Source organism: Lontra canadensis, unplaced genomic scaffold, assembly GCF_010015895.1.
Source record: "Lontra canadensis isolate GAN:19392208 unplaced genomic scaffold, GSC_riverotter_1.0 scaffold1, whole genome shotgun sequence".
Classification (NCBI taxonomy): domain Eukaryota; kingdom Metazoa; phylum Chordata; class Mammalia; order Carnivora; family Mustelidae; genus Lontra; species Lontra canadensis.
In genome coordinates, this window is record NW_022630995.1 from 54,963,594 (window position 1) to 54,980,372 (window position 16,779).

The 16,779-nt window shown below is 41.4% G+C and overlaps 1 protein-coding gene across 10 annotated transcripts in view; it reads left to right on the plus strand.

The window, feature by feature from the left end:
* LDB2 (LIM domain binding 2) overlaps positions 1-16,779 on the plus strand; it is a 368,234-nt gene that overhangs the window by 118,471 nt on the left and 232,984 nt on the right. For all 10 annotated transcript variants that reach the window (XM_032854579.1, XM_032854552.1, XM_032854535.1 and 7 more), the window contains exon 2: positions 16,376-16,478. In XM_032854579.1, coding sequence (XP_032710470.1) covers positions 16,376-16,478 — 103 coding nt within the window. The remainder of the gene's footprint in view (positions 1-16,375; positions 16,479-16,779) is intronic.

The window sequence follows — 16,779 nt, forward strand, 5'->3', positions numbered from 1 at the left end:
CTCGATCCCAGGACCCTGAGCTGAAAGCAGATGCTTAACCATCTGAGCCGCCCAGACGTACCCCACCCCCCATATTTCATTCTTGTTCTCATTTTCTACTCTATTGGTTTTCTCCTGTGAGCCTGCCTCTCTCTAATAAATGATATATTTCATTTACTTATTATTTTATTGTTTGTCATCCACTAGTATTTAAGCTTTATGAGAACAGAAATTTGTGTCCCTTTTGGTCACTGCTTTATCATTAATGCTTAGAACATCATCTAGCACACAGTAGGTGCTCCTTGCGTATTTGTTGCAGGTATGAATGAATTCAGCATCCTAGGTAACCATTGTCAATTCATTAGAAAGGCTACTTGGGTTGAAATCCATTTGCCATCCATATGGAGACTATTTTTGAATCCTGGAAGGTGCTGGCATGAGAAATCTTCCCTTTTGTCTCCTTTGGTAGTGATGCTGCCTCCATTTTAGCCCAAATCAAGATCCACCAAAAATGTTTTTCCTAAAGGCAAGAGTGGGGACGGTGGGCAGATGCTTTCAGTGAACAATACATCCCTGAAGAAAGCAGTGTTCTGGAAGGATGCCTTTGAAAGTACCCTTAGAACCATCCTTCTATTTGACAAATAGAGAAACTGAGGTGTAAGCACATAGTCTAGGCATATTTTGTCAGATTATTTGATATGTATTTGCTTGAAGTCACCCAGCAAAGTGTCAGGATTAGAATTAGAACCCAGTTTCTTGCCTCCCATGGAGATGGAAGGGGGAAAGTGAAAATGCTGCTGGACAAAATTTGGGAGCTGGCAGAGAGACCAGTTTCCTAAAGCTCTCTTTGCCTTGCAAGTTGTGATCTCTAGTTGACAAGGAAGCAAATCGGATAGCTAAATGCAGAGCTTTCTGAGATACTGAGATGCAAATTAGCCCCAACCACATGCAACTGTGGATTTGAGGTTGGAGTGCAAAATAGAGACTTTGCTTCCATCAGGCTGCATGAAAACTCACTTTCATAGATGGGTACTCTCACTCTTCCCAGGCAGGCATTATGTAAGGCACAAGGGACACAGTGAAAAATAAAACAGTGATCCCACCCTCATGGAGTTTTCCGTCTTGTGAGGGAGATACACTGAGGGGGGTGTCTTATTTGTAATCCACTGAACCAAGTAGCTAATTGGATTATTCATTTTCTGAGAACAGGGAACTTTTTCTTGGGTATCTTTTATGCCAGCTAACACTGATGGCCAGAACTATATGGACAAAAACTAACCAGTGCTAATTGGTTGCCAGTCACCGTGCTAAGCTCTTTTTTGAGTGTATCAGTTCATTTAAACCTTGCAGCTGCTCTACGATTAGTTACCATTATTGTTCCCATCTTCACAGAGAAAGCAACAGAGACTGAGTACCTTGCTCAGACTCACAGAGCAAAAAAGGGCTGGCCTTGGTGTCCAGACCCAGGCTGTCTGGTTGCGAAGTATGCAGGTCGGACCATAGCTGCATTACTGATAAATCCTATTTAATATTCACGGCAGTCTTGGCCTTGGGACTTTTCCCACCACTTAACGATAGTGCTCTCTAGTGGATGTTTACTCTTTTCCAGTCACTGGTCCATGCATTATCTAGTTTAATCCTCACAATGAGAGGTGAGATAGCTCTACACGGGATGAAACAGACATGGAGAGCTTAAGTAATTTGCCTGAGATTAAGCAGCTACTAAGTGGTGCAGTCAACATTCCGGATACTACATATATTGTATGGAGTCATACATACATATAAATTTATTTGTGTATACATTATATATTCTGATATCCAGAATCATGCGATACAGGGTATCATATAATACATACAGTATATGGGATCATACAATATACAGCATTTCGTTTCTGCCTTCTTTCACTTTGCATAATGTTTTCCAGGTATCTGTTACAGCATTTATCAACATTTCACTCCTTTCTTTGCAAATAGTACTCCATCACATGAAGATACCACATTTGGTTTATTTATTTGTTCATCAGTTTATGGACATTTGGATTGTTTCCAATTCTTGCCTGTTGTGGATAATGAAGCCATGAACATTCACGCATAAGTCTTATATATGACCTCTAATTATTGATATTTTCCCACAATCCTTTCTGTCTCTCTCCTGTCAGTTAAAAGGGACAGATTCTAGAATCAGATGACATGGATTTGAACACTTGTCTCCAGCACTTTTCAGATGTGTGATTGGGAAGATGAAGCTGCCTTCTGAGCTTTGGTTTTTCCACCTGTAAAATGAGGATAATAACAGTAGCTTGCCTGGAAATGTTCAAATGCTTGAAGTAGATAATGCACAGTGCTCAGTTCATAATTAAACACACAATAAATGTGTGCCAGGTAAACAATGGAAATACAAACAGCCACCCAAAGGAGATAATGTATCTGCCCACGGAGTCTGGAGTCAAATTGCTAAGACGTGAAAAATATAATAACTAGGCATCATGTAAAATAAAATAACATATATAGTACTAGAGGAGTAGTCAGCATGAAGTTTGTATGAGTTGAAAAATTAAAAAAAAAATGTATCTCGGTCTATAAAATGGAGACTTTTTAGTAGGTGGAAGGCATGTGGGGCTTCCAGCTGGAGGCAAGACTTGGGTGGGAGTCCTATTGAATGAACACAGGTGACTGGGACAGAGTAGGGGAATGTGGGGTAAGGAGGGACAGAGAGGGTAAAGGGTAAAGTTTGTCAGGTTTCAGTATCCTTGAGTAGGGTGGGTATTGAGTGGGTAAGCAGGCTGGAATCTGCCTCCTGTGCCCTGGGGCTTGTGGACCCAGGTCTTGTGGACCCAAGATAAGTGAGCAGTGACCACCATCCACGAGTTCCCATGTCCCCACCTCTCCAGCACCATGTGGAGAGGAACCTACCATGTGTGTTCACTTTTTTGATATTTCCACAATGACATGCGTGTGCAGTGGCTATTTTAACTTACCTTTTCTTGATAACAAGTGAAATAGAAAATCCTTTCATAGCTTTATTGACCATTTTCTGGGAATGATAGTTTCTCACCCTTTGTACTTTTATATTTGATTGATTTCTGATTTTTCAAAAAAGTTTTTATTTTAATGCCAGTTAGTTCACATATGGTGTAATATTAGTTTCAGGTGTGTGATGCAGTGATCCAACATGATTTCTGATTTTTACAGTTCATTACACATTCTAGTTACTAACTCTCTCCCAGCCTGTCACCTAGATTATAGCATTGTTTACAGTGTCTTTTGTCATATGGTATGTTTATATCTTGATATATTCAAATGGATGGCTTGTTTCTCATATTATTTGTCCTTGTGGTGTGCTATTGACAAAAGTTTCCCTTGTGCTGAGATCATACGCAATATTCTCCTACCTTCTAATGACTTGAAAATTTTTTCTTCATGGACATGTTTAATCCATCTGGAACTTACATTTGGTTATGTGATGTAGAACCAAACTTATTTATTTTTTCCATGTGAAAAGCCAGTTGTTTCGAACCTGCTTATCAAAAAGTCCATCCTTCCCCGAATCTCTAGAATGGCCATTTCGACTCTCCACTCCACTTCCGCCATGCTGTCCTGCTCTGTGTTCCATTTGCTTTCTTCCTTTTACATCAGAACATAAGAATGCCTCTGTGTCATTATAAACCATGGACGCGCATTATTTTTAAAGATTCCTCCTTTTCCTTCTCGTGGACTTCTCATGGTTTCTTGACTCGTTCCTCTCTTGCAGGGCAGCACATTGTTTTAGTTTTTATGCTGTTATGAATGCTCCTATGGTGAATATTTTTGTGTATAAAGCATTTACATATTTTTGGATTATGTCCTTTGGATGGATTCCCAGAAATAGAATTACTGAGTCAAAGGGCATAAATATTTTTAATGCTTTTAATTCATGGCATATATTTATTTAAAAAATTAAAGTGCATAAAGATTCTGGTAAGTTCCTGGTACTCTATTATGTAGTTGCAGTCAACTGGGCTATGACAAGTCTGACTCTGGGAATGGCAACCCTGTGGAAGCAATTAATGTGGTCTCCTCAGTAGATTTATCTTTTCTCTTTTCTTGTTTGTTTAGCACATTCTTGGTATATTCATTTATTCTGTTGTTTATGAAGCACCCAATATGTGCCTAGTTCCGTGGGAAAGCGGGCAGCAGGATACTATGCGCCCAACGACTTGCATTTTCCAGGTGGTAGGAAGACAATAAACATTTCATTTTATTATTATTTTTTTAAGATTTTATTTATTATTTGACAGAGAGAGACACTGCAGGAGAGGGAATATAAGCAGGGGGAGTGGGAGAAGGAAAAGCAGGCTTTCCACTGAGCCCCGATGTGGGGCTCGATCCTAGGAGGCTGGGATCATGACCTGAGCCAAAGGCAGATGCTTAATGACTGAGCTACCCAGGCACCCCAACAAATTTTAAAAATCTAGTGATAAGTGCTTCCTGGAGGAAAAACATTGACTGATGTGAGAGTGAGCTGGATCCTGTAGATTGCAGGGTCAAAAATGACCAGGAATAAGGGTGCCTGGGTGGCTCAGTTAGTTAAGTGGCTGCCTTAGGCTTGGGTCATGATCCTAGGGTCCTCAGACTGAGCCCCCATTGGACTCAATGGGGAGCTTGCTTGTCCCTCTACCTCTGCCTGCTGCTCTGCCTACTTGTACTCTCTCTCCATCTCTCTGTCAAATAAATAAATAAAATCTTTAAAAAATGACGAGGAAGCTGAGATCTGAATGACAAGGAAGAAAAAGCTAGGCCAAGTAAAGCAAAGTCATCCACTTGGTTAAGGAATAGTTAATGCAAAGGGCCCTATGGCAAATCGGGAGTGTGACCCCAGCGTAGAAGCAAGGTCCCTATGGTAAGGGCCTGGATCCGCAATTCAGAAGTGAACTGAAGCCAGAAAGGAAGACCACGTCCAGACTTAAGTGTGCTCCCTGGTGAAAGCAACAATGAGGAGCCATGGGAGGGCTCTAACCAGGAGTGATGCAACCAGTGGCATTGTTTCAAGGTCACACAGGCCTCTCTTGGAGCATAGGCTTCAGGGAAGTCAGAGTCCTGGTGGAGAGAAGGACAAAGAAGCAATTACTCTTGTCTAGGCTGGAGTTACTGGAGGCCCAGATGAGCGGTGGTGTCAGAGAGAGAGGAGTGTGCATGGGTTCCATTGAATTTTGAAAGTAGATTCATGGGAGTTGCTGACAGAATAGAAGTGTGGGCTTAGGAAAAGAGAGGAATCAAGAATGTGTCCTAAAAGGTGGGTCTAGGAGACTGAGAAACTGGCATTACATCGTTGAGAGAGAGAAGACTGGAGAGAAGAAACCTGGTGGGGGCTGGAAATGGGGCTGGGGCTGGTTTCCACCATGTTGCATCTGCAATAACTCTTTGGTTCCCCAGTGGGGCAATTGGTTAGGCAGCTGGCGCCACAGTTCTGGAGTCCTAGGGAGATTCTGAGAGCCGTGGTACAGGCGTGGGAATCACTGTTAAATTACAGAGAATCTAAATCCTCTGGTAAACAGGTGTGAAAATGGAGAAAAGAATGGGAACCTTCAACCATGGTCAAGATAAACCTAGCTTCTGAATATGCTCATTTTCTTCTATTTATCTTTGTGAACAAAAATCTTTTCTTTTTTCCCAAGTAGGAAGAAGGAAAAACTTGAATTTTCTTTTCCAGTGGCTCCCTGATGCCTCAGTCATGGCCCAGTCTCTTCCAGTGTTTAGTGGTGTCTCCATGAATTACTCCTTCATTTGATTCTTATGCAGTTGGGCAGGTCACAGAAACAAGCTTTTGCATCTCTCAAGTGTTTCCAGAAATGTTTTCCTGCCTGCTGTGTTTATGTTGGAACAGAAAATTTGTACGTGATTTTATGATGAGCTTTTCTTAAGACATAGAAGTTGCTGCCTCATCACATTACGCTGTGTCTCAGGACCCCTGGAACCTGGGTGCTGTAATGTAATAGGAGCTATAGGGCTCACCACCACAGAGGGGCCACCAATGAGACCCCTGCTTTTTTTTTTTTTAAGACTCTATTTATTTATTTGAAAGAGCACGAGCAGGGGTGGTGGGGGAGAGAGACAAAGAAAGCAGCAGACTTCCTGCTGAGCAGGGTGCCTGAGGCAAGGTGGAGGTCAATCCCAGGACCCTGGGATCATGACCTGAGCTGAAGGCAGATGCTTAACCTACTGAGCCAACCAGGTGCTCTGAGACCCCTGCTTCTAGAGTGAGGCCTTGCTGTGTCATTTTCAAAGTGATTTTCATGGGGTCCCCATATATTATTTTTCATATGTTAGAGTGCATGGCTCCATATTGGAGTAGAAAACAGAAAATTTAATTATGAAGAAAACGTTAGTCCTCTTTCTCTCCAGAATAATGCAGATAAGAATAGGCAGTGAAGTTCTGTGGTTAGGATGAAATGTCCAGGAATCAAAATGATTAAGAATCAAATTCCGGTGTTGCCTCTTACTTGGTCTGTGACCACCTGAGGCATCAGTTTCCTCATTTAAATTGTACCAATTTGATCAGGATGCTGTGAAGACTAGAAAATAATTCATTGCAAAACTCTTAGCATTTTCATTGATTCACATATTAAGTATTTAATACCCCTGTGTGCCAGATATGTGAATGGAGAAGACAGTGGAAGTGTTCAACCATCAAGAGAAGACAACTATTGCTTTTCTTCAGAGTTTTGAAAATATGCTCGGTTTTCATAAAAGACATATTTATTTTGTTAAGTTATATAATTTAAATACTCAAAAAATCAAGTACTAATTTGTTGCATATTGGCCAGGTATTTTGTGCTCTGTCTGCAAAATGTACAAAATATGGATATAGATCCTACCCTCATAAGGCTTACAGGAATTAAAAGAATATGAGTCTTTCATCATAGTTATGATAAGTCCAGCAGCAAAAAGCTCAGCTTTGGGTGTGTAAAACATGTGTACATTTTAGTCATTATTTTTAGATTATCATAAATAACATTTCTCTTTGGATGTTCACAATTAATTAATGATTTGGTGGGTCAAGGATGAAGATTGAAATGCATGAATTTCCCTAGGTGCTTGAGGGGAAAGACACTGACGTACCTTTTGCTCAAGAGCCCTATCTGCCAGATGCCAAGTCTTGTCTTTCTGTTTTAATACACTTCTTTCTCAAGACAGCACCCACATGTCCTAAAGAGTGAAATATTGTGTGCACTTTCTGAAGGGAAGACTTGAATTATGAGTTGAACCCTGAGACGGTCTATTGGGACACATAATTTACTATTTGATAACATGGTGTTTTAAAATTTCTGTTAAAATTATAGCTAATGTTTCTTGTTAAATAAGATGCAATTTAGCCGAGAATGAACAAAATCATAGATGACAAGGAGAAAGAAAAATATAATCCCGGGGACATGAGAATAATAATAATAATAAAAAAAAATCCCATGATAAAAAGAGAGGATTTCAAATGCTCTCCTTGTGTCCAACACATGCTCCCACAATTACTGTTATCATTTTTATTCCTCTGTTTTCATGTAGAATTGCACAGATGTGGACAGCCTTGCTTTGGGCTCTCTGTTCAAGAGAGAGCCCCAAACAGTGCATTTAGCACTACTGGATGTTGAAACAAGTAAGAAGATAGTAAAGATCTTGAAGAACATTGTTTTGGATGAAGGGACATCATAATATAGTAGAGTGGTTATAAGAGCCCCAGCTCAAGAGCCAGGGTCCCTGTGTTTGCACTCCCTGCAACCTGGTAGCTCTGTGATCTGAGCGAATACTGAATTTCTCTGTGCCTCAGTCTTCACATCTATAGCATGGGGTTTTTGGAAGGATTTATCCCATAGGTTGTCTGTGAAATTTCAAGGGTTTATGTTACTCAACCTGTTCAGAATGGTGGCTGGTACATAGTCAGTGCTCTGTAACTGTTGACTGCAATGATTAAATGTGGATAATTCGGAATAAAAGTCGTTTGATACATGGTTCGAAGAAAAAGTGGCTAGGGATTCAAGAAGTGAAAGGACTATTGCAGCTAGAGAATGTAAGTGACCTGCTCTCCCTTAATGGGAGGGGGCCTCCATGAAAAGAAAGGCACGAGGTTGGGGTTCTTTATTGTCTCCTGTCTCAATACAGGAGCGTGACGGGCAAAGAAATTTCGGGAAAGCAAGGGATGACCCAAGTGTGCTTCTGTCTCTGTCCTTGAGTGCGCTCATTCTTTCTTCAGTGTCTTCTGAGAGAGGTGAGCTGACAAGTACAAAATGGGAGTGACCGAACTGGTAAGATACAAATTAATAGAGTGCTGTCCGTGTGTGTGTACTAGGAGGAAGGGTCATAAGATGTTATTTTCTAGAACCACGAGATACTAGAAAAGTCAGTGCTCTTCTCATCTTCCTGTTTCCAGACCCCTTCATACACCCTCTCCACTTTGACCTGTTTAAGTTTATTTTAATAAAAAAACACATTTTTCAAGAAATAGATGCTTTATGTATGGTTTCATTCTTTAGAGGGGGTGTATGTGTGCCACGTGACAAGTGGTTGCCATGGTAATTTCTCATTATTGTTGAATTGAAAAATAATTACTCTGGCAAAAATCCCACATAACCTGTCAGTGCTTAAGTTACAGATGCCGGGGGGCAGCCCTAGCCCCGGGATCCTGTTTTTGGTGGAAAGGGACGGAGATGGGAACAGGAGAGAATCTGGGATGGAAGGAAAATGCTTTTGTGGATTTTTAAATGTAATTAAACCTCTCTTCTGCTATTTGACCCGAGTGCCTCTCTCGTCCTGATATATGATTTTGCTGCCAGTGGTATTTGGACTCACCTGTGAGATGGGACAAAAGGACCAAGGATTTTAATCACAGAAATGCATACAGGAGATTGTTTGGAGTGGAGAAGCTTCTGTGGCATTTTTGCCTAATTAAAATATATGAAAATTATCGACACCACTCCCCCTGCCTGTGTTTAGGCTGAGTTAATTTCATCTTTATTTACCTGGAGGCTGCTCTCTGCTATTGTTACTTTCCAGCTTTGGGAAAATAATCCACTTCTTATTAATATTCACTAAACACTAAATATGTACTGCTCAGATACCAAACGACAGCAAGGATTGGGAGGACCTGTCTCCTTGGAAAAGGCATGGTTCGATCAGGAGCCTTGTGATGGGCTGGGTGTACAGAGCGGGATCCCCACCTCCTCCCACGCTGATTCTGTTTCATGAGTTATTTGGAAGGACCATGAAGAGCCTATGCTTTCGTTCTTGTGTCAGCATCAAGAAATAATCCTTTTGTTTAATGAAACCCCTGAGATACACTCTACCTTAAGAGAATAATAGGCAAATTGTTTAATTTCATTTTTTAATTTAATAGTTTATTATTATTCCATTATTGCATCTTCTTTGGACTTATAGATGCTCATCCTTCTCCTGGCAGGTTGGACTCTGTTTTGTAATTATGTTGATCCTCTTATTAGATCCCATTTGGAAAGACATTCCTTAGAAATGCACCTTGTTTCTTCTTTACCCTACATCAGTCAGACCAGAAGGTTTCAGTTTGGAAGCACAGAGACCTCTCAATGTGAGAGCCAAAATATAGACAAGTACATACCCTCTTCCTGTGTACAGCCAAGTTAGATATATGCTCCAGAGAACTTCTTACACATGTACACAAAGCGACATTATAAAGATACTTATCACAGCATTGTTGTAATAGCAAAAAATTAGAAACTGTCTAGAGATCATTAGTAGCAAAATGCTTAAGTAAAATATATTACATTCATTCAGTGCACTATTATGTAGCTTATATAAGGGAAGAAGCCCTAATATATAAAATACATAGGTCTCCAAAAAGCAATGTTGAATGAAAAAAAAAAAAAGAGGCAAGTTTAATGAAAGGAACTTAATGTATGAAAGCATTTTTTTAAAAGATTTTTTTTATTTATTTGAAACAGAGATTACAAGTAGTCAGAGAGGAGGAAGCAGACTCCCCACTGAGCAGAGAGCCCGATGTGGGGCTTGATCCCAGGACCCTGAGACCATGACCTGAGCCGAAGGCAGAGGTTTTTTAACCCACCCAGCCACCCAGGCATCCCGTATGAAAGCATTTAAATTAAATATTAAAAACATAAAATAAGACCACATATGAATGGAGTCCTATGTGTGTATAAATATAAAAGATGGGGTAGGAAGAGCCAAATGAATTCCACAAGACAGTTGTTTATGGGAGCCTGGGGGAGGGGAGGAAAAAAACAGAGCAGGATATGGGATCCAGGACATTTATTTTTATTTATAATTTTTAATTCCTTTTAAAAAAGAAAATAAGAATTTTTATAATTGTTAATGCTAGATAACGGGCCCATGGGTCTTCACATTATCTTCTACTCTCTATTTTAAAAAATTAATAAAGTAAAACCTCACTTCCTTAAGTTACAGTCAGTGAAGTATATTCATTTAACCAACATTTTGCTGAAAAGGACAAGAAAATTACCCAAAAGGTGGTGCATAGAATGGCAATATGGATGTGAGATCATTTTGAAAATTCCTGTCTCCATGTGAACTTCTCACGTGCATGGGTGGTGCATCTGCTTATGGAAAGTGAGACAGAGAGAGGGCTTAGCTTGAACACCATCCTGGTTCCCCGGCCTTTGAGTGTAGACTCTCAAGACTCCCACAATACTTGAGGTATATGGGTATGGCCTCTCCATTGGCTCATTCCGTGTTTCTACTCCTTTATTGGGTAATCCTTAGGTGGGAGCTCTGTTGAGGGTGGAGCCAAGCCTGATGCCTTGTCCCTCCTTTAAATATCTCCCAGTTTACTAGAGGATTATAAGGCAGTGATTCAATTATCATTTGATTCACATGCTAACGGGGATAGAGTTTTCAAGGTTTCCTAGCACAGGAGACAGTGGAAGAGGAGAGCAAAAACTGTAACTTGGGGTATACTATGCATTGGAGGCCAAATAGCAACATATGCAAAGAGAGGCAGGTGGCTGATGGTTAACCAGGAAGCCTTGGTTCAGAGAGATAAGTTGCCCGAGGTCCCTTGGCTACACAAGAAAACTGACGATGCTGGGCCCTTTTCAGTGTGGTAAGAATGGCTTTTCCTGGAGGGAATGTTTTACGGCATATATTCCAAATGTCATGCCTATTATAACTGCTAATAACAGCCTTGCACACTCATCCCACACATCTAGGAATCAGACCTCAGGCCTTTGGTTCTTTTTGGAGGTCATTTACCATAACCTTGATGTGGAAGTCCCAAAATGTTGATCTTGACCTACTTGTCAGTCTCAAGGCACTCCTTGGCTAATCTCCAAGTTAGTTTGATTTGAGGGGATTGAGCCTCATCTCCCCTCAAACTTCAGACTTGGTGAGCTTCTCTTTGGAGTCCTTGCTGCAAAACAACTTGGCAACTTTACTCATGCAACCTCCTACCGATTGGCTTGCTAACCTTGACTATGTTGCCTGCTTTGCAAGGAAAACTGGGAATTTTGTGGTTCTTCCATTTCTCCAAAGATGGAGGCGCAAGGTTTACAGTCAAGAGGTGGGAGCCTAGCCTGTAGGTACAACTGCCGAATGTTCACCAGTCCCTTTTTCTTTATATTCCATTGGCCCCTTGCTCTTCTTCCATGTGGCCAAGCAGAGCACCTGTAGCCTTGGCAAGGCTCATATCATTTGAGATGACTAAAGCTGAACGATGGAGGGGCTGGACTGTTACTGTTGCCTACAGCTCATGAGGTGGCTGTGAGCTAAGAACTGAGCTTCTACCACCCAGGACTGTCTGATCTCTGCCACAGGTTTCTTCTTTGGTTCCACAGAAGCCTTTGTAGGTGCATTTCAGCCAGCCTGAACACCTAGCCTCATTATTATGCAAATGTCTCCCATCAAATTGCCTAACTGATCTCAGGAACTCAAGTAGGCAGCAAAATGGAGGCAAGACATGTATAAAAAGGAAGTGGATTTTCAGAGCAAGCACAAGAAGTTGGGCGAAAGGGAACAAAATCTGGAAATGCCTGAGTCAGAGATCTGCTCTGGCAGAATTTTCTCTAGGCACTCCTGGCAGCTTCTTCTACACTTGTGAACTACCTTCACCTTCAACCTAAGGTGAAAAATCACTTTTTAAATAGAATTATTTGAAGGAAATAATGTACTAGTAGGTTCATCAGTTGTAACAAGGGGATATTGATAATGTGGGAGGCTGTGTGGGTGTGGGGGCAGATAATAGAACAATGTCCTCGCTTGTAATTTTGCTGTGAACCTAAAACTGCTCTGAAAAATAAAATCAAATTTAAAAGTTGGACTAGAGTTAGACAGACTTGTAAGTGAACTTCCGATTTACCACCACTTTCTACTGTCTGATCTTTACTGAGTAGTTTGAAGTTTCTGAAATGCGGATTCTCTATTTGTCACTATTTTAAGCGTCAAATGAAACAATAATGAGTAATAGTAACTGCCATTTATTTTACAGCTACTGTGTGCTAGGCAGTTACTTTTTAGTCCTCAGAGTGCACCGAAATTATTATTCCTACTTGATACATGAGCAAATAGATGCAAAGAAGTCAGGTGACTTGACTGAGGTCCTCCAGCTAGTAAGAGGCAGGATTCCCATTTTGAAGTCACTGTGACATGGAGGTTAAAGATATCAATTCTCCATAAGGCTGCTTGCTCTACCCCTTGGTAGCAACTTGGATAGTTGTGAATGTAAGAGGGTACAACTCATATAAAGCCCTTAGAAAATAGTGAGTTCTGGGTACGACTGTTAACCCAGGGCCCCTGATGCATGTGTTTTTTCCATCATCTGCTTCCTTCACACACAGTCAACATAAGACTGACCCATACTTCACAGCAATTTTTTGTCAAAGCATTACTCCTTTTATTCCTTTTCCTACATAAACACCTATCCTCTCCTAACTAAAGACTAATTCAAAAGCTTTACATAGGAGTGTCTGGGGATAGTTGATAATTATAATTTTAAAATGCATCAAAAAATTGGTGTGCCATTTTAGAAATATCAGCCAAGAGACAAAGTAGGATTGCAACAGTCCAGATGTCTTGAAAACGTTGTAGAGTGAGTTTCTTAAGTTGGGTCTGTGGTGGTACGCTAAAGAATTCCATTCATTCATTCATTCATTCATTCATTCAACAGCTAACCCCAAAAATATATATTTTTTGTAACTATTCTGTGTCTCGCATAATTACATTTTTCATTTTTAGTTTTGAAATGTTCTTCTAAGCAAAGCCAAGTGATTCTTTTGTGCATAGAGTCACCCGATGTAACCTTCCCCCTCCACACCTGTTCTGACATTTCCTGAGATGCTGACTCATCTTATGTTCCATTGCAGTTGGTTGAATGGAAGGGCATGTCTCCTTCTTATGCTTTTCTCAGCTCCTGACAACCCTTGAGTGTCCAGGTGCTGCGGACCCTGTGTGGCTGCTCCCTGACACTTTTTTACCTCTCACTTCAGTCCGAGTCCTTCCTTTGCTCCCAGGGCCTTCGGATCAGCCTGGGTTCTCCATGGGATTTTGCCTTTCACTGCTCCATTTCCTAGCAGGAATGCCAGAAACCCAGAGTCAGACGACAGGCAAATACAGGTGCAGGGTCTGATTTAGTCACAGGCCTTTGAGAAATCACTAGGGCAAAAGAGATTTGATACACCCCTGTTCTAACTGTTGTGGGCAGGTGTCATTGCCAGGTAAATGCATTACATGTAGTTGGAATGAGAAGAAACGTGCTTGGTTTATCAACAGGCTTCTTATAAAGGGCATTTTTGATATGATTCTTTAGAACATGCAACACCTCCTCCTTTAAAAATGATACTAAAGATGGTAGGTAGAGGCAGGAAAATGGCATTTTATTCATTTTCACTGTGCCCTGGGCATTCTGCTGGGCACTTTAGACCCACTAATTTATTTACTCCTCACATCAATTCTGCAAGGATAATTGTTATTATGGTTGTTGTCACATGTACTCTGCAAGAAAATTATTACTCTTGTGTTATTATTTTTCTCAAATTGCAAGTAAGGAAACAGGCTCAGGAAGGTAAACTAAGTTGTCCGTGCTCACCACTGGGAAGAGAGCTGGGATGAAGCCTGGGTCTGAGGGCTGCCAGTAGGCGTGAGTTCCGCCACTGACGTCATTCCACATGGGGTACTTCGCCGTGGGAGGCGGGACGCTGACCGTCCCTGGCAGCAGGAAGCAAGGAGCTGGACAAAGAGACCAATCTGAGACAGAATATTCCCTTTTCACTCTCCCTCCCCTTCTTTCTAAGTCCTAACCTCTGCCTTGGCAAAGACTGCCAGAGAAATGAGTCAGGCAGAGGGTGGGGCTCGGAGGTCAGAGGGGCTTGAGTCGAAATCCCAGCTCCACTATTGATCGGCTGACTGTACTTGGCAAGCTCCCTTTACCACCTGTGCTTTGGTTTCTGAGGTTGTAAAGTAGGGGTAGTACATAACGGGAGGGGCTTCATTCATTCACTGAGCAACTTCTATTGAGTTGTACCATGGGCTCTGCACCATTTAGAGCAAAACGGAGCCCCTGCTCACAAAAAAATTAAATTATACAGGAGAGAACAGACAAAAAAAAAAAAAAAAAAAAAGAAAGAAAAAAAAAGAAAAAAATAAACCCCACCCAAAACCAACAACAAACAAACAAAAAAACGGGGAGGTAGTAAGGAGTAAGGAGGAAAATACACATAAAGCACTTAGAATAATGCTTGGCATGTGGTAAGCACTCAATAAATGTTAACTATTATTCTTTTTCCATCTGTGTAGCAATTTGAAATAAAATAAACCAGTGTACCCATGCTCTCAAATGGGATTTCTTTCCCCAGCTGCTTCTTCCACTTCCAACCAAGCCCACTGATTTTTCTAGAAACTCTGACAGCTTCCATGACACCCAGACTTCATGCTGTGGTCTTGGGTCTGGAGGGAAACTACCTGTTAGTAGCTCACCTGGGTGTCTCCTGCTCATAGGCTTGAGCCCTTTGAGGGTAGGGACCCATCGCTCAACCAGCTGTGTGCTCTGAGGGCCTGCATGTAATAAGTGTTCAATAAATATTTGTTTTGCGGGGCTGGGGGAGAGATAGTTTGTATGTGGAGCCATGAATCGCCCCTGGGTGCTTTTATATTTACTCTATTTTACCAAGAAAAGTATTGGCTTTTGGTGATTGGGAGGAAACCAGGAAAAAAAAAAAAATGAAAAAATTCATTTGCCTGAGCTGTTGCTTTTCTGAAAACCAGAACAGACAGCATCAATCTTTGGTGGCCCTTTAATTATTCTTTCCAGGACTGAAGGCTCATTCCTGACGCCTGCCAATGACAACAACTTAATGTCCTCATAAGCAGAACAACTTAATGGGAAGAAGAGAGGCTTGCAGTTTCTCCACCCAGGCCACGGTATTGGGGGCCACTGAGTGGGGAGCTGCCCCTCCCTCCTCTGACAGGCAGCTGCAGGACATCTCCTCCTAAAGTTTGGCACTGATCAGCGATTCTCTGGGAAAAGATTGTGCTTAAGAATTTGGGGGTACACGGGGCAAGATGCAAAGCACAAGGGCAGCTGTGATGCCCCCTTTTAGAATATGACGCTTGGCGTAACCCTCCTGATTCACTCTGATAGGAGCCCCGTCCCCCCCAGTGATTAACAGTGATTTTAACTGCCTTAAACCGGGCCAGTTTCAAAGCATTTTCTGGACGAACAAGAGACACTCAATCCATGACAAACAGAGTTCACATGGATAGTTTGCATTCTGCTGAACTGCTCTATTTTTAATGATCATGTTAATAACAAGGCAACAAGATTGCCTATAATCTTAAAACAATCCTTGAGAACAATCCATATGCATGTGATGGGTGTTTGTACAACCCTGGACAGTTATGTAACTTCTGTCTGCGGCAATATCTGTATCTCATAGGACGTTTGCATAGGGTGGGGTTACAAGTCACACACACCCCCTCTTTGAGCTGATTATCTTTTAAAAATGTACTCTCCTTAACCTGGTTGTGATATGGTGGTTTCTGTTTGTAAAATCAAATTCTGAAAAGAGCAGAGAGAAAGAGCGCCCAAAAAGAAGTTAAATGCATTTTACGTGAAATGTAAACCCTTTTTGTTAAGAAATGTCACATTGTGTTCCAAAGTACATTTATTAAATCTCTCCAAATATGTCCTACAGAATTAATTTTTATTCAGTTCGCATTCATTCATTTGTTGAATTGGAATTCGGTCCCCATTTGAGGCAATTAATTTGAGGAGTGACCACACGCTCGCCCACCCGCCTTCTAGAACACCCACACACATATGCTGAGTAACAAGCAAGTGGTGGCTGGGTTTGTCTTTCTTTTTGCTTTCCTTTTCTTCTTTTGAGGTAGTTTCTGTTCTTGCCTGTTAAATAAATGATCTGTCTCTTTGCAGGATAGCGACAACCTCTGGTGGGACGCGTTTGCCACAGAGTTTTTTGAAGACGACGCCACATTAACCCTTTCATTTTGTTTGGAAGATGGACCAAAGCGATACAGTAAGAAAGAAGTTTATTTTTCTCATATTTCTTCTTTTTGCGCCTGTAAGAAAACCACAGGGGTCTTCGGAGAATAGCACAGGGCTGACAGTCTGACAGTAACACCTCCTATCCTGAGGAGGTTCTTGCTTCCCATTAGGGCTTTGTCACCGGGTGGCAGCCTGAGTCGGCTGAGAGTTTTCTTTCGAGGCTGAGAATGTTTAGGCACCTGTCTGTTTAGCAAGCGAGGCAAATATGAACCAAGTCACCCAATGATAAGTGGGAGCTGGATGGCGGGGTTTCCATCCACCTCTTCCCTGTG